The 19,439-nt window shown below is 35.1% G+C and overlaps 1 protein-coding gene across 1 annotated transcript in view; it reads right to left on the reverse strand.

Moving 5' to 3' along the window:
- Positions 1-6,015: 6,015 nt before the first annotated feature.
- Positions 6,016-19,439, reverse strand: part of LOC122026003 (protein OSB3, chloroplastic/mitochondrial-like) — a 54,920-nt gene continuing 41,496 nt past the window's right edge. Inside the window, exons 3-9 of the mRNA XM_042584704.1 lie at positions 18,762-18,825; positions 8,653-8,750; positions 8,433-8,574; positions 8,280-8,351; positions 6,671-6,732; positions 6,451-6,562; positions 6,016-6,371 (exon numbers count right to left, since the gene is read on the reverse strand). Coding sequence (XP_042440638.1) covers positions 6,340-6,371; positions 6,451-6,562; positions 6,671-6,732; positions 8,280-8,351; positions 8,433-8,574; positions 8,653-8,750; positions 18,762-18,825 — 582 coding nt within the window. The 3' untranslated portion in view covers positions 6,016-6,339. The remainder of the gene's footprint in view (positions 6,372-6,450; positions 6,563-6,670; positions 6,733-8,279; positions 8,352-8,432; positions 8,575-8,652; positions 8,751-18,761; positions 18,826-19,439) is intronic.

Genomic DNA, 19,439 nt, shown 5'->3' on the forward strand with positions numbered 1-19,439 from the left:
AATGAGTTAGACTCATTGGGTGAACTCGAGTTCATCAAGGAAAATGAATGGTCAATTTTGAACCATTGGATTGAATGGTCAATTTTGAACCATTAGATTGATGAGAGAAATACCAAAAGGTAAAACCCTTTGGTATTCCTTAGATGGATATAAATATAATTTATGAATGGATGAAAACTTGTTGTGTATATTTAGATTCCTCTTCTTTTTCTTCTTCTTCTTCTTCATCTTGGCCAAACCACCTCTCTTGGTCGCTAGCACAACCTTAGATGGTTTCCTTCTCCACTTTGTGAGTTTGTGAGACAAACGAAGGCTTGTTCATGTGGATACCGTAGAGGCACGGACACGCGATCGTGCTAAGATCCTAGTTGTTAGGAGATCGAGTGCACGTACCAAAGGTATAACCTATTGGTGTAGGAAGCACCAGATGATCGAACCTGAGTTTTGGTTATGTCAAAAGATCCAAAGTTAAGTTGTCTTGTGATCTAATAAGGTTAATTGAGCTTGCAGAAAAGATCTAAGTTGTCTTAGGCAAAAATCCTAGTGGACTCTAGGCAAGTGGAAACCCCTAGGGGGAGGTAACCCTAGATCTTAGGGGGCGGTAACCCTAGGTGATGGAAAGTCCTAGCTGTGGTTAGATAGGTGGAAAACTCTAGGGGGAGGTAACCCTAGGTTCTAGGGGTGATAACCCTAGGTTATAGAAAACCCTAGAGGGAGGTAACCCTAGGTCCTAGAGGGTGGTAACCCTAGGTTATAAAAAACCCTAGGGGGGTAACCCTAGGTCCTAGGGGATGGTAACCCTAAGTGGAAAGTCCAGTCAGTCTGGAGGACCAGTCTGACAACAGGCAATCACTCTTGAGAGGAGTAGGTGAAGCTATGTTCCCCGTTGAGGGAACAATAGGCGTCGGTTCGACCTAGGGTTTTCGGAGGAAATCTGAAGTCAGAACCGGACAGTCCGAAAGATGTCAAGTTATTTATATATTATTTTCTATTTTGCCTAACTTTGTTTTGTAGGAAACTAACAGTTTTGCAGAGTTGGACTTGGGCTTGATCGATCGACCGAATCGGGGATCGGTCGATCGAACCTCTAAAGCAAACAGATAGATATCCAGCCAGATGTACGGGTTCGATCGAAGGATCGGTCGACCGAACCTAGGATTCGATCGACCGAACATTGGATATACGGTGACCAAAATCAGGCCGGATTGATCGGATCAAACCAGATAAACCAGCGAGGATAGCAAGATCGGTCGACCGAATGGCAGGATTGGTCGACCGAATGAGGACTCATCTGAAGCTAAATCTGGATAGGAAGATGGATCGATTCAGGCAGGATCGGTCGACCAGACCAGGGGATCGGTCGACCGATCAGCGATGAGTCAAACCTGATCCCGAGATCAATGGATCTGGATCAGGCCTTGTTTGTCTATTTAAGGAGGGTTCGACTATTTGCTTCAATAATACAATTTCTGAGATCAAGATTAAACAACTGCTGCTCTCTTTAACGTTGCTCCGACAACCAAAGAAAGACTTCTAATTCTATTTTTGTCGGTAACTTTGTTATATTGTACTTTAAGTTTTGTAATCTTTATTCAAAATATTAGTGATTGTCCACCGAAAGCGATCAACGATCGCAGGTCTTGGAGTAGGAGTCGTACAGGCTCTGAACCAAGTAAAAGAAATTATATTAGCATTGCTTTTGTCTTGTTCTATATTCAGCTGCATATTCTGTGTGTTTTACAAAATGAATGAATTAGCCACGAGTGCTATTCACACTCCCCCCCCCCCCCCCTAGCACATCATCGATCCTACATAACCCTCTAATCAAACTTAATATATGATAGTTTTTTCTTCGCATGGATCTTCTGGAGAGGAGCTAGTAAATTTTCTGTTGTGCTTTTCGCGTGTTTAGCCCGCTAGATCCCTACAAATATAGCTGCTAAAGAGTTCAGAAGTGGTTCTAGAATCTACTATATTTTTTTCATTAATTAGGGATCATGATGTACTACTAGGTGTCACTTATTATTGATTCATAATTAATAGTTAATTATGCATGATCAATATAAACTGAAAACCTATGAGGTCACATGTACTATGAGTTTATCCAAAAGACTTAAAATGAGTTTGAAAATTGGATTCTCATATCAAGAGAGATTGAGTCTGGTTGGACCAGATGACGGATAAATATGGAAGATATTTTATTAAAACTGAAGTGCAGATGGGCCACATATGTTGAAGATGAATTGAACCCTTTTTGGTTGAATTATAAATCAAATTGGTTTGGTTTTAATTAAAAGATGTATGGTTATTAAACCAAGTGGTTTGGTTTTGAATCAATATGGTTTGATTTTGAAACAAAATTATGGCTAATGGTTTGGACTTTGGGCTAATAGTAATGGGTTTGGATTCATTAATCAAACTCGATAGGAGATCTATATATTGATATAGATTGAAGAGAAAAATTAAGGAATTGAATCAAAACCTAAATGTTAGATTTTTGTTCTCTCCCTCTTGTCGTCAACCACAAAGAAGGGTTGCCGCCACCAAATGAGGTGGCGACACCACTATTCGATGTTGATACCGATTGGTGCCATCACTATTTGGCGTTGATACTGATCATCACTATTATTCAATGCCACCATCGATCGGCGCCATCACCATTAGGCGCCGCCACCTCATTTGGTGTCGCCAAATTACCTTAAGCCGTCGGGCACCAAGTAGAGCCTTAGGTTCCTCTCTCGAATCACTTGTTTTCATGCTTGGCTAGTACCGATCAGAAATGAAAAACTCGTGACTTAGCGAAGTCGCTTTCAGGATAACTCGATATGGATACTAGTAGAGGCAAGCCTCATTAGGCTTGATAGTTGATTTTGATGAAGGCTAGCCTTGTGAGGCTAGAAACGCTTTGTACTGTTAGTACCCAAGGTAGTTTTGGTGTTATCAACCAAGTGAGGTTAGGTCCTGTTGGTATTTAACCCCTGTGTCTAAGTATGCAGGAACTTAGGAGCATAGGAAGTCGAGCAAAATACGCAGCTAGCGAGAATGATGGCACGGAAGAGAACTGATAGGCTAGGTGCGTCCGAGGTACGAGGTGCTGCGAAAGAGTATGCAGGCAGATGAGAAGGAGGCGTGCGGCATTCTCCAAGGGACGAGAAGTCGGAGTGGAAGTTTGCTCGAGAAGGCCGGAAGTTGGGTTCGGGTGAGCCCCATTCCGAATGGCCAAAATCACCCAAGCGAATAGAACCAGAGCGGAAGATCCGAATGAATGCGAGCGGAACTTGAGCGGAAGACCCAGACCAAAAAGTCAACCAGGCTTTTAGTTCCGGCACCTGGATTAGCTGGACGCCCCTAGGAGCCTCGCCCAGGGGAGCCTTATCTGCATGGTTCAGGCGCTTGGAACCCTTCCAAGTGCCCGGACCAGGAATTTCATCCAAACGCCAGGTGTCATGAGCCGTTCCAATAGGAATAAAAGTGTTCCCCCTCCAGGCACCTAGAACCCTTCCAGGTGCACCGACTAGGTCTATAAATACATCCCTGGTCCCAAATGGTAGAACAACACTTATAATTGATTCCTTTTAAGTCTTGTTCTGTAATTGAGTACTTCAACTACTGTAAGAGGCTTCTCTTCCTGAAGAAGATCATTTAGTGAGCTTTTCATCTTCCTTGGATTAACAATCTTCCCAGTTGTAACCAAGTAAAATCTGTAAGCCTCTTTCTTTTTTGATTAGTTTTTTATTTGTACAAGTGTTTATGTTAATATAGCTATAAAGTCGAGAAGGGTTTGTTTTTATTGTACAGGCTATTCACCCCCCTAGTCGGTCGCCAAGGGATCAACAAGTGGTATCAGAGCCCAACAGCTTCAAGAGAACTAACCGCCAAACAGAGCACAAAAGATGGTCGGACCGAGCATCAACCCATCGAAGTTCGAGGGGGAATTCGCGAGCTGAAAGAAAAAGATGGAGGTATTCTTTAAGACTGATTTCGATTTACTTTTAATAATAAAATTTGATTTTATAGCACTTGAGAGTAAATAAGAATACCAATGGGCAAAGGAGTAAGCCAACTTCGTGCAAACGACAAATCAGAATTCCATCTGCTGAGCATCTTACTGCCACAAGAAGTTAACTGGATCGGAGTCTACGAGCCTGCCAAGTACCCTAAGGCAAAACTCGCGAGACGGGATCTACACATGAACCAGATCAGCAACATCAAATTAGAAGGAGAAACTATTGTACACCTTCACTCAAGAATAAAGGAACTCATCATCGGACTCTCGAATCTCGGAGAAAAGGTAACTAACCAAGATTTGCTAAGGTACGCGCTTAACGCATTTCCTAGGACTACTGAATGGGCATCATTAGTAGATGCTTATTATATATCTAAGAATTTGGAATTAAGTAATTTAGAAGAATTATTTTCAACATTTGAAGTCCATGAAACAAGATGTGCAGATCTGAAGAAGGAGCTAAAGCATAACATTGCCTTAAAGGCAAAGACGGGCGAACGAGATTATGAATCTTCTCTCGATGATAACGAAACGACACTCATGGTAAGAATATTTAAAAAGTTATTTAAAACTAAAAAATTTAATCAAGTGCAGGGTACAAGAAGAAAATGAAAAATAAGATGCTACCACTGCAATGAAGAATGGCACATGAAAGACAACTATCCTAAATTGAAGAGCAAGAACAAGAACAAGGACAAAGAGAAGAGCAAGGGCAAAGCCTAGTGACTCGCCATAGTCTAGAAGTGAATTACTAAATAAATATTTAATTACTAACTTTTAAAAAAAAAATACTTTCAAAAAAAATTGTTAGAAATTATTTAGAAGATAATTTTTTAAAAAAGAAAATTTCATCACTTAGCTGTACAAAATTTTAAAATATTTTTTATTTTTTTGTGAAAAATTATCATATTTCTGGAAAAGATTTTTTTGTGAAAAAAGTTATATCTAGTCAACCCTTAGTAAAAAAAATTTTTAATTCATTATAAGACTCGATTTTTTTTAAGTTTTCATAGTTTTTCCCTTAGACCTTGTTTTAGATTTTTTTTTAGAAACTCATTTTTAATGTGATCAAAAGGGGATAAGTGAAGATTAAGTTTAGGGGGAGGGTATTTTTTGCTATTAATTTTCATAATTTTTTTTGCGTATTATTACTTTCAAAAATTTACTTTGTTACTATTAGTTTATGTTTTTTCCCTAACTTAACTTGGATTGTTCATATCAAAAAGAGGGATATTGTTAGTACCCCGATCTAGTTTTGATGTGATCAACCAAGTGAGGTTAGATCTTGTTGGTATTTAACCCCTGTGTCTAAGTGTGCAGGAACTTAGGAACACAAGAAGTCGAGCGAAAGACGCAGTTAACGAGAAGGATGGCACGGAAGAGAGCCAACGAGCTTGGTTCATTCGAGATACGAGATGCTGTGGAAGATTACGCAGGCGGACAAGAAGGAGGCACGTGACATTCTCCGAGGGACGAGGAGCCGAAGCGAAAGTTTACTAGAGAAGACCGGAAGTTGGGTTCGAGTGAGCCATATTCTGGATGGTCGAAATCACCCAAACGAGTAGAACCGGAGTGGAAGATCAAGACCAATGCGAGCGAAACCAGAGCGGAATACCCAGACCGTCCGGGCGCCCAATCTGTTGAGCGCCCTCTGGGCGCCTCACCTAGGTGGAGCCTTATCTGCACAGTCCAGGCACCAGGAATCCTTCCAGGTGCCCGAACCAAGAATTTCATCCAAACACTAGGTGTCGCCAGCCGTTGCAACGGGAATAAAAGTTTATCCCTCTCCAAGCACCCCGATTAAGATTATAAATACAACTCTGATCGCAAAAGATAGAATAATACTTGTAATTGATTCTTTTTTAGTCTTATTCTGTAATTGAGTTTCCTAATTATTTTTTATAAGAAAATGTATGTTGCAGCCGTAACTAAAAAAGCAAAAAATAAGAGAAAAAATAATTTTGGATTTCAAGTATTTGACGTATCGTTTGTAACCATAAACATTTGCGTTTAATATATTATGTCAAAAGAAAACTAATTTATTTGAGTTCATAGGCACAACTGACTACAACTCCAAAAACCATCTGACCTTGCAAACTTGGCATCTTTGAGTAGCTTCCAAAGATGATGTAACTTAAGGTACTTTAAATAGTGGAACACAGTATTGGAAATAACAAATTATATGTGGGACCCTCTTTTAATAATTTAAAAAATAAAGAGACAAAACACTTAAAATAATTTTGGCAAAAGCCTAAAAGAGAACCATTTCTGCCTACGATGTTGTCTCCACTGGGGGCAGCTTTGACAAAACCCAGTCAGGAGTGTTGAAAGAACTAAGCCACAAAGCTTCGCCAGTTTCCTCGTGCTTAAAATCAGGAGATGTCTTCTTTAGCTACAAATATATATATATATATATAATAAATAAAGGTTTAATGTGACAATACCAGCCAATCCTGGGGGCAGCTTTGACAAAACCCAGTCAGGAGTGTTGAAAGAACTAAGCCACAAAGCTTCGCCAGTCTCCTTGTGCTTAAAATCAGGAGATGTCTTCTTTAGCTACAAATATATATATATATATAATAAATAAAGGTTTAATGTGACAATACCAGCCAATCCAGATTCAGGATGAACTAAAATAAATATCATATTAATTGATGGTTATACCTTCATTGATCTGTTGTCCCACCAGTCCTTTGGATTATCGATTAGGTTCTTCCATGAAGTTTCTGTGGATGAGAACTTAAAGTTAAAAGTTAAGAAAATAAACAAAAACATAAGCTACAGACCCAACGGTTTATCAAAAGCTATGATTTGCTTCAACTATTTCGGGGATCTTCTCAATTTCAAGATTTCATACTATTTAGGTTTGATTTGGTTTGGAATTTCTCTCCTTAAATAATAAATGAGCAATTTTCGAGAATAAGCACTATACAGAAAATATTACAATTATGAGACAGCCTTTATTTAGATTTAGATTTTGATTTTGATTTTGATTTTTTTTCAAACTGGAAGCTTATAACTACAAAGTTGACACAGCATGAAAGATGCTAAATAGCAAAAATGCTCAAGGGCTTATTTACATCCCAGAAATGGAAGGAAAGTAAATAGGGTAATGAAAAATAGTATCTTCTAATAAACTCTTCAAAATTTCTAGTTTGTATCCCAGTTTTTCCCTAGAAAACAAGCCCAATGGATCAATCAAAAGTATAATAGTGGTAGATGCACAAGAAGTTCCTATAAGACAAAAATCTTAAAACGTTGATAAAAAAAATGCAAATTTGATGAAATGATTCCTTATGAAGAATGCAAATATGATGAAATGATTCCTTATGTTGTAAAAAGGAAATACAAAATTTAGAGACAGGTATCAGGATCATCGGTTGTTGCATATATTATGAGAACAAACTTGAGCTATTCCATTGAAGACAGAAGTGTTGAGGTATACATGTCATGTTACTAAGTAGAGAAGACATTAAATCACCTCTAAAGGTAAAAGAAGATGAAAGATCCATGCACTTAAAGTTGTTTATTGTTACAATGCTGGTTCAAGAGCCAATAAGATAAAACAAATCAGATAATGAAATTAACCATTGTAGCATCAACCCCCGAGACAAGGTTGAGTTGGCTACTGCAGGTAGAACTTCCTACAATGGGCATGGGTCAATTCTCGGCAAAGCCGAACGAACAACCCTCCCCCGTAGTAGTCAACTACAGCTTTTCGATTTACCTCCTCACACACAGCGTAAGGCCGACCGTGTGGGACCGCTCGGGTAGCAGATTCTACCTTTTTGCTAAAGGGATGTGCTTGTAAGAGAGAATCTATATTGATCTAAATGCTAATTCAAAGAAAACAGTCAGAAATGTAAGGAAAAGAACTGCTTGTCTGATAAAGACCATGCTAGTATCAAGTTAATATGTAGCAAATCACGGAATGATATCATGGAAAAACATTAACATGTGGAAGAATCAAAAAGAACATGTTTGCAATATATCTCCATGATGTGGATGGTATCAAGGATATAAGGTTCAACTTTTTGGATAAGTGAATAGTCTATCAACTTTAATATGCAATAAGTCCTATATTCAAAAGTTACTTTAAAAAGTGAAGTATGTGCACCCACACACCAGGTTGGAGTATCAAGGATATAAAAATATAGATTGTTCTCTTGCAACATTGACCATTATTTTTTAGGGTAAATCATTATCCAATCAAATTTAACAAAAGGAAAAAAAATGACTGACTAGCTGCGCAAAACTTAATTTCAATACCCACCATTATTTTTGATAGATGATGCAAAACTGTATTCTTTTTGTTTAGATATACCAGCCTCTCCATGGTATTCACCTATGAACAGAAAAGAACAAATATAGAATTAGCACAAAGTAGTGAATTCACACTTTTAATAGCACAAAAATTCAACACTACTTTGCTGAGGGGGTAGTTTTTCTTTCTCTCTACTTGCAAACACTAATCCTTCCAGCCTCTCTGATACCCAACTTGGTGCCCTGTCTACCCATAAAACTTGATAAGTCTTTCGGTTTTTAAAATCTGGATAATTTGGGTGTATCTGCACAGCAAGACAAGTGAATAAGACAGACTTAGTAGGAAATGAAAAAGCATGAGGATGCGATATGAAAGTGAATACCAGTCCATTCAGCTTATCTTCTCGATTATCAGACCAGTCAAGTGGATTTAGAACAAGATCATCCCATAACTTCTGAGAGTACACCTTCGATGCATTGGCTAAAGAAAAAAAAATGTAGAATTAAGAATTAATAAACAAAGCATGGATGAAACCAGAGTAGGTTCAATCTTGCAAAATGGCTAATTATGGAAAACCAACTTACCTTCTCACAATCAAGATAAGCACGGGTTTTCAGTATATGCGAGACTGATGAACTATTCTTAAACATTGCAATTGCAAGAAAACATTTTCCTTGCCTTTCATTTCAAATGGAAAGTTCAAAGCTAATTCTGAACATCGTTGCAAATACCAGTAGGGTTATTACAAATAGAACCATTTAAAAAATACTTAGTCCGAGTAAGACAATTAAACTAGAAACAAAAGGAAAGTGTTCCAGGGAAACAACCTCAGATGAAAAGTCACTTTGGTTTCCCCAACATAAAAAGTAATTAAATAACTTAAAGATAGTATAATGTAACAGTAAAACTCCAAGTACAGTATGTGACAATTTCAAACATGAAAACAGATGCTACATGCATTTTCATTATGATCTATGGCCACAATAGCACCAGCACAACTAGTGGGATCTGCTATACCAATCACACACAAGATGTTATACTCAGAAAATTTAGTTAAATTTAAATTCTGATTTGGGATAATTGGGTTTTAATAGGATTGAGGGTTTTAGAGGTGAACAAAGTATTTTGAAAACTGATTTAGTGGTTCCGATTCCGTTGAGGATTAATTAATAGTTAAATTGGTTGTTTGAGATTGTGATTAAGCTGGAAACAATTTAATCTCTCTTTACGCTCAAACCGAATTTAAATTGGAGTTTTTATAGCTGAAACAGTCATAAACTAATTGAACCAATTCAGTAGACCAGGTTTAATAGAGTTAGGTTTTGGGGATTTTAAAAGCCCCTTTATTCCTCTACTCCCTTTATTCTGATTGTATGAAGTCTCCTCTCCTTTCTCCTGTTCGCAAATTAGTTGAAGCCCTTGCAACCACAAGCCCCTCTTAATTAATGTGATCTTCATCCCTGTGCCATTCTTCACTATTGTTCAATAAAATAATACCGCTGCTACTTTGGATCATCACCCATTGTCATTATTTGTCATGGGATGCCCTACAACACTTCAGTCATTACCATTGGATGTCATTAACATGAGCACGTGAAGCTTTGTTCCTCTTCGTTTGTAGATAGTTTAGAGTTGCATGACTTGTTCATGCTGCAGGAAATGGTTTACATAGAACCAAATATATTCTTGATTTATAAAAGGGGTTAAGAACGATTGTCTTCAATTCAATAATATTATTTTTCGGCTTCATTCAGAGATAGTTGAGTTTAGGGTTGCACGACTTGTTCATGTTGCATAAAGTGGTAGCACGGCCAAAATTCTTGTTTCAGCTCATTTTGATCTTCATATATGCTAGTTCTTGATTTAGTGCCTCTAATTTCCCCCATCTACGAACCACGACCATATAATTCATATTTTGGATTAATTGCCCGAGAACATCTTAGTTAATCATGCTCGTACCTCCGTAGTGTTATCATAAGTCACCCACAACATCAACACAAACCATCAGCCTAGCTTCGTCTGCTGACACCCATGCCCAGTAGATTTGCTTCATTTATTTCCCTTAGTTGTTCACCTCAAGCGATCACCTCTCTACAATTAATCTTGCAAGCAACTACCAAAGACCCTAACATCAGCAGATTAGTCACGCACCCTTAGTTCAACAATACCAAAATGACACCCACAACCCAACTACTGCCATGCAAGATCGAGACCTTTTCTTGGGATTAATTATTGGTGTAGCAATGGATTGTGCATATTAGTCTTATTGGCCTATAATATCTATATCTACCCTCTATTTTCCAGATGTACAACATTGGAATTTACTTGTTTTCAAGGACATTATCCCATATTGGAGCCATCTGCACTATAACTTCATGAATAGAACAAGGTCGCATCACCTTGATAAAACTATTCCTTATTTAAAAAATACTTTTATTTAATCTAGATGATTATCAAATTTTCTGCATTTACTATAGTTTAAGCTGTTTAACCTTCATTTACTTATCATACTTTTGTAGTATAATTTATCATAAGCTTTCATTTGCTTATCATACTTAGTTAAGTTTAATTAATCACTAAAAGAACTTACCATAGTCCTTTATTTGTACCTTTAATTTAAAAAAAAAAAAAGACAGCCCGGGGCATGAAGCTTCCGTCAAAACGGAATCCCGAGGAAGAGTCTTTTTTGTACGTCTTTTTTGTCTGTCTCTTCCTAGTTTGATGTGTATATTTGTCATAATTTCACAACGCCTAACTGACACATTTATTGATCGTCTAAGTACGTGTTCATACCATCATTAACGTGTCTCTCGTAGTTTTTCCTCAATAGATACAACCTGACTTTCTCTCTAATGCTCACATTTCTTATCCGAGTCATCCTCGTATGTCCACACATTCATCTCAACATCTTCATCTCAACAACTCTCATCTTTTGTTCATGATTTTGATTCATAGCCCAACATTCAACTCCATATAACATAGCAGATCTAACCAGACTTCCCTAAAAACTCAAATAGTAGCGTAGAAAAATTTAGAGAACAAATTATTAAAAAAAAATAGGTAGGTAATATGGGTAAAGAAAGAAACTCTAACCTATTAGATCATTCAAATTTATATAAAAAAAAAATACATCCATACATTTCACGTAGACATAATTTGAACCATAACTCTCAACCCACCTCAACGAGGGTGACTATTTCCTTGAACTCGGCCATAGGCATAGGGTTAAGGTTAAGTAAGAAGAAAGAGGAATAAATAGATAATTTAAGGTGGATGACCCCAATTTTGACAATAGGTTAGAATGAGGATTATTTATTAATATGATATGAACTATATTGAACAAACCCACTTCTCCAAATTGGCACTAAAATAGCTTAAAATATTTTAGCAAAACATTCAAACTACACGAGGTGGGATGATTTGTAAGATTCGAAATGTCGAGTCACATAGGTGTTTCGATCACGGAGTGAAATGTCATTCCATGCTGGGTACAAACAATATTTACCGTTCCACCGCACGGGCGAAACCACTACCTCACACTCCAAAGTTTTGCATGGCACAAGCAGCTGCGGGGGATTGCGAGGGGCATCCGACAGCACCGAAAGCTTCTCGCGACGCTTATGACGCCGTTTTAAGCTTCTTGTGACACTTCCGGCAGTGCCGGAGGCCTTGCGAGAAGCCCCCACAATCCCCCGCAACGATCAGGGATTCTTTGTAACCCAGTAAATTAAAATTTTAATTTAAATAATTCCTAATATATGTGTGATATTTCGAACAGACTTTTATAAACCCTAATTAAATTATCCAAATAAAATATATTTAAAATTAACATTTTTAAATTAATTTTATTAATTAATATTCTGAAAATTTATTTTTTAATGTTTTAAATTCCATTTTAAAATTCTAAAAATATATAATAATTTAAATTTATATTCTATTAATTTTTATTATTTTAAATTTCATTTAAAAATTTTAAAAATCCTAAATTTTTTTAATAAATTATATTTATATTATGTAATTTTTTTTAATATATTTTTTTACTATTTTATTATCTAATTAAAAAAATTTTACTATGTAAAATATATATTATTTAAATTAATAATTAATTAAATGAATAAATAATTAATTTTCTTTAAAAACTATATTTAATTATTTTTCTAACCATATTAAGTTGTCCAATAATTGAGAATTTATATAAAATCAATATACAACTTATTTCTAAATTATATACACAATAAACATATTTATCTAATAATTATTATATATAAATAAAAAATACCGAAACTGTATCGGTACAGCATAATACGATACTAAAACCATATCGTTCTGATCTGGGACTAAAATCTCGACACAGGTCAAGATTTTAAACCATAGTTTCGATATTTACTCTAATGATACTGTTTCAGTATTATGTTAACATTCTAATATATAACACCAATGACAAATGGGAGGTGGTTTAAGAAAAGAGATAAAAAGAAAAAGAAAAAGATACACAATTATAGAGCTATGTTTAATGTTTGTTTAGCATCTAAAATGCTACGATTTTGACATCGTATGGAGACAACTTGATGTCAAGTGTTGACAAGAAATCACACTCGTCAACACAACACTATAAGAGGACAAATTGATAGTAAATAAATAATTTTAAAATAATCATCCATAAGTGTGACAGAATACCTAAGTTCAACAAACTCTAAATGCACATTTATTCATGTGGCTAGAAATTCATCTTCATTTTCCTCTCAATCACTAGAAGATGCCCCAACTAGAAGACCATGAAACTTGAAAATGTGATTAAGGTATCTACGTGTCGACAAACACTTTTCACCAAAACCATCATAGCTTATAGAAAATCTTAAAAAACTTAACTCAGCCCATCTCAAAGTTGTCACAATTAAATCATACAATGTTTTAAATGTCATGGCATAGGTCACATAGCATCAAAAAATTTGCAGTGTCTTGTCAAAAGTACCCAAACATGATCTTAAACATGAAGTCAAACTTCCAACTTCGAGAAGGGACAAAGAGGCTGAAGCTCATATTGATTACCTAGAATCTAGAGGTAAAAAGAAACTATAGGAATTCATGTTTGTGCCTCTTCCTATCCATACCCACAATTGATGACCCATTATTAAAACCCTAACAATTTCTATTCTCGTGCAAAGTGTGAAAACAAATTGTGCAACATTATTATAGATAATAAAAGAAACATAAATAGAGTTTCCACATATACCCATTCTACAATTCAACTTATCCAAATAACTACATGGTGCATGGGCAAACAAAACTTCCCTCTTCCACAAAGATAGTTGGACATTATTGAGATGAGCCCTTACATTATAAGATTTTGTGTGATGTTATCCTAATGAACATTGCCTATATCATCCTTGTAGACCCTAATTACAACTTCTCTATAATTTCACCACGAAAGAATCACTACATCTTTAAAAACAATAGGTAAAATACACTTGTTACTAACCAAACCTAAACTAGTGAAACCAAGACCTATGCCAATCTAGTCTTCAAGCTAGTTCCTTCATCTTCTTATAGAGTCCCAATTTGAATAAGAAAGCGATCAAAAATTATAATAGCCTCAACAACACAAGATAAAATTGGCCCAGCACCTTGCTAGAACATCGTACACTTAAGGTCAAGATCTTAGATGAGTATCAGGACATAACTCCCAGTCCATATACATAGATGCATTAATAATTCTGAGAAAAAATAGCTCTTGGTGAATATACGTTGATAGACATTTTGTTAATAAAAAGACTACAATGCAAGTTTCTAATACCTAGATTTGGCAACAAACTTGAATTTAACAAAACTCTGCTGTGGTAATACTTTATTTCTGTAATTACCATATGAATTCATACAGCATTCTGACCATAAAGCTTTTAGCGACATTCAGTAACAAATAAAGTTGAGCATTAATCACTTTAGGTGGATTGAATTCCTCCAAAGGTACTTGTGTACTAAAGCACACCAGACCTAGTAGGGATAACAAGTCTATCAACGCATTGGATCAAGTAGCCACTCACACAGATGGAAACCACATAATTCAAACACCTGAAGGATGAGGACCCTATGTGCTACCTGCTTTGACTTTGAAATAATTTTTCAACACATCTAAGATGTAAATCATTATTAGTAAACTTTTTGATTAAGGACTATTATCTATTTCTGGGGACACGCCTGTGTACTCCTGAATGTGACTTTGGGGCATTTTTTTTAAAAAAAAATTATGGCCCTTGTTTTAAAGGGACTTTATCCTCATCCTTCATACAAGACTTGAAACAAAGCAAAATTGTTCTTTACAGAGGATGTTATCTTGCATGGGTCACCCACATTGATAGTGTGGGATAAGGATGTCAAATTAGTTATTTTTAGTAGACCCTTGGAAATTGTTTGGAACATAATTTAAACCTTATATATATTTCACACAAGGTTTAAAATTTCGACCCGTGCCGAGGTTTCGGTCTCAGACCGGAACGATACGGTTTCAGTATCATATCGTGCCATGCCGATACAGTTTCGGTATTTTTTATTTATCTATAGTAATTATAAGATAAATATGTTTATTGTGTATATAAAAATAAGTTATATATTGATTTATTATAAGTTCTCAATGGAAGTATCTATAATAATAATAATAATAATAATAATAATAATAATAAGTATATAAATTAATACAAGATATTACTTTATATTAATAATAATTATATAAATTAACTATTTATTCATTTAATTAATTATTAATTAAATAATATATATATTTTAAATAGTAAAAAATATCAAGTAAAAAAAATTTTAAAAAAAAACAGAATATAAATATATTTTATTAGAATTTTTTTAAAAAAAATTTAGAAGTTTTATAAATTTTTTTAAATTTTTTTAAAAATTTAAATGAAATTTAAAATAATAAAAAAAATATTGGAATATAAATAAGAAATATTATATATTTTTTAAAATTTTTAAATGAAATTTAAAATATTATTTTTTCAGAATATTAATTAATAAAATTTATTTAATTTATTTTAATTTTAAATATATTTTTTATATATTTTATTAGGATAATTTAACTAGGTTTATAAAAGCCTCTTCGAAATATCACACATTCTCCTTGAGAATTCTTTAAATTAATTAAATAAAATAAATAATTATTAAAAACAGAAAAAAAAAAAAAAAAAAAAAATCGGGCAGTACGCGAGATCGCGCCGCAATGATCGCGGGTGATCCCGCGAAGGGCGTCCGGTGACCCTGTCGGACGCTTCCGACACCGCAGAAGCCGTCGCGCACGATGCCATCGGCGCTGCAAAAGGCGTCGCGGGACGCCGTCGAAGGCGTCCCGCATCTCCTCTGCCGTCGACGGAGGCGTCCCGCGTCTCCTCCGGTGCCGCCGAGACGGAGACACCTCCCGTGCCGGTTTCGGCCGCCCGGTGGAACGGTAAAAACCGTCCGTGCCGAGCGGCACGAAACAACATTTCAAACATTGATTTCACCCATAGACAGATCATTAAACTTGATCATAGATTAGAAAATCTGTTTGCTATCTATAGGAAAAAAAAACAAGGATATGGAAATGTCTTACCCATTGTTAAGTTTACTTATAATAGTTTTCTAAATCATTCTACAGAAAAAGAAAAATCATTTGGGTCATATATAGGTCTAAAGCTCGACAACCAATCGATTTAGTTTCATTACCAACCATTTCCTCATTCACCACCTACCACCTCCATGGGAAGAAAACTTATATTGAGAAAAATAGGTAAGTCAAATTTTCATCATGTGAAAGCTAATATCTTATCAAGAGGCATTTGAACGCCTTCTTTGTCTATTGATTTGCCAACTAGTAGTCCTCAAGCAACTTTAGCATCAGCTCTGCCTCCCTCATCATAACCAACCCAAATAATTAAAAGAAACACTAATATGCAGATTGTGATATCTCTCCATGTGAGCAGTAAAAGATACTTAGTGTATTGGAAAAAATCAGACATACCATCCAAATGCATGGATCATAGAAGAGGAATCAGAACACGACATTCAACATATTTGTTGAGATCAATAGGAGGAACTAGAATAATCTTTTACAAAGGCACCCCTTGATTGTCTACTTCACACTTATGTGAGGCATTGCAAGATTTGACGGAACATCAAGATCCCTTACTCGAAGAAGCTGAATTCTTCTTGGTGGGGAGAATCGATTAATCTGAATTCTTCTTGGTGGGGAGAATGTAGTTAGGGTTTATAAATTTTGTTACTTAAATTATGAGTTCTAAATTTTGTAATTTAAATTTTTTAAAATAAAGGATGTTTAGATTTATCTAGAATTTGTTAGGATTATTAGAGTTCTTTATAAACTCAATTGTCTTTTATAAAGGATCATATTCCTGATTTATAGAAGGGGTAGAATTTCTTGTATTCAATTATCCACAATTTAATATTATTTTCTCTCTTCGTTCGTTGGGGTTGAGTTTTGAGCGGCACAATTTGTTTATGTCGCACCTAGCAATCATTGTTATTGGCCCTTTTCTCTCATGTGCAACATGGGTTTGTACACTACTGCAAAGTCATATTATTTATAAATATATTGATATGCTTAAAATCATTGTTCTTCGTTGATAATCCTGTTAAGCAGTCCTTGGGTATTTGAATATTGATTGTAGCGGCTAAGAACATTTTCATCCAACTGCAAGGACTTATTCTTACCTAATTCTGTAAATCATAGCATATTGGTAAGTTCTAGTTCATCTCTTATATGAAAGGATCATCATCCATTTATATATCTAACATTGTGAAAGTCCTAGAGTAACCTTATTTACTCACCTTCTTGTATTGCTTGTATAATTCCTGTTGAACTCAATTTATTTCTCTCTAATGTCAACATCATGTAAGATTCATAAGTTGTTAAAGTGAAATGCATGTCTTCATTTGTTGATTAAATGTTGGTGTTTATGTTGTATCATTAATGCATTAACAATTCTTCTGTTAGTGGTTATAGATTTAGTGATGAGCCTAGACTATGAGATAGTAATCCTAAGGCACAACAAAAAAGGATCTCTTTTCGGAAATGTGGATTATTATAGTGGTGTTCTATTGTAGATTGAACCTTTGGTTGATTTCATACCACATATCAATCTATATAGATTTCTCTTCACCTTTACGTTGATGCAGGGAAGTCTTTACAGAGTGCACCAGAATCGAACTTGAGTTTTGATGTTGTCAAAGATTCAAATTAAGTCTTATTGTGATCTGATGAATTGACTAAGTGTGCAGGTTGTTTACTCGACTGGGAAAGACCTAGTCGTGGCTAGGCAAGGAAGTCTTAGCAGATCGTGGAAGTCAGGCAGGAAAGTTCAGGTGGATCGAGGACTTGACACTTGGCAGATGGGCTCAATAGGTCTAGAGGACTTGATATCGAGGTGAAGTCCTAGTTATGTGTAAGACACAACATGCCCGAGATACCTTCGATAGTCGTGCACTTGTTGGAGCATATGTGGGCACCGCTCTCTATCATAGAAAGGGTGAGTGCAACGCCTCACCCATTGGATGATTTTAAGCTTATTAGTTGATTGGTAACTAGTTATTTGCACCAATTGCATGGCTCTGCAGGTAGTGATTGTGTGTTTTCTGGTTTTGCAAATTGCAGTTATTCATATTACAATTCATTGCATGATATTACATGATATATTCTTTGTTGTTTATCTTATTTCAATTCGTCACACTAATTCACCTGCTAAGTTTTCAAAGCTGATCTTGTTTTCTTAAGTTAGAGTTCTTTATATATCTTCCTGTGTTAACATTTATTTGTTGTAAGTAATGTACGACTTTAATGAGAGTTGGGACTTTTATGGCATTTTTTTAATTTCCTATTAGAACACCTATGTGTTCCTGGAATAGTTGATTGACTTAGCAAGTGTCTTGACAAACTGTCTCATCATTGCCATAGGGGAGGGGCATGCCATGCCTATCAGAGAGGAAACCCTCTAATAGCATGACACAAGATCTACAACACTAGATAAAAATTTAAAAAAAAAAAAAACAGATCATTGCAATCATGAAGCTAATATAATTATGCTTATCAAAATTGTTATATGAAGAACAGCTACAACCATGTCATGTCAACCACGAAGAATAAATAAAAATATGGTTAAAGCTAAGTTTGAAGAGATAATCCATTAATCTGTGTTACAAAGTTACAAATCTATGAGAAAGTTAGGCTTACTAATATTACAAGCCAAAAAAAAAAACAAAAAGACTGACTAGAAGCATAAATCAATGCATCATCTTATAATTACAATAAAAAGAAAAATTTTGCTTCATGCAAAATAGAACACAAAAAGGACACCAAAAATGGGAGCATAAAAATTTCAATTAAGAAAAAAAAGGAAAAAAAAAATGTTAATTAACCAACAGAAGCTAGTATGTATACAGAACAATAGGTAGGCATGAAGAAATCAGTATTTGGCCAATCTTTCTCAACCAGTTTACCTTTAAAACTGGGAGTCGATTGTGAATTCCCATCATGCACAAAACTTAACTTATCTGCTATAACCTGCAAGATATATAACGTATATCAACCCTAACATTGTTGAAACCACAGCAAATAGAAAAAATGTGTTAGCAAATGAGAAATGATTGTTGAAACCTCAGCAAGTAGAAAAGTATTTTAACAAATGAGAAATTGCTGGCGAATAAAAGCATATTACATATGACTACAGTACAAGTCAAATTTTAAACAAGGAATAGGGTGACCCAGATGAAGACATGAGAATAAACCAAGTAGAAGATAAATTTAAATAACCATTTAAATGTATAAAGAACCCATGACAACTAATCCCACTTGCTTTAATTTCTGTAAAAGGATAACTCCCGACATTCCTAAATGTTAACACTGTAAAAATTGTCCACATCTTCTGTGATAAAGAATCAGCAAAAAAAATGTCCAAGAAATTTGGACCAAATGAATATCTAGTTGTAGATTAAAATTGTTGAAAAACATATTCAAAAATTAGAACCGAATTTAAAGACTACGCTCTAAGCCCTTCACTTAAATTTGAAGAATTTTGACCATTCACATAACTTATTTAACTGCATCTTGTGATAATTTAAAAAAAAAAAAAAGCATGCACAAAAATATTAGCACAAACAATGTTGTAAACTCACGTA

Source organism: Zingiber officinale, chromosome 1A (genome assembly GCF_018446385.1).
Source record: "Zingiber officinale cultivar Zhangliang chromosome 1A, Zo_v1.1, whole genome shotgun sequence".
Classification (NCBI taxonomy): domain Eukaryota; kingdom Viridiplantae; phylum Streptophyta; class Magnoliopsida; order Zingiberales; family Zingiberaceae; genus Zingiber; species Zingiber officinale.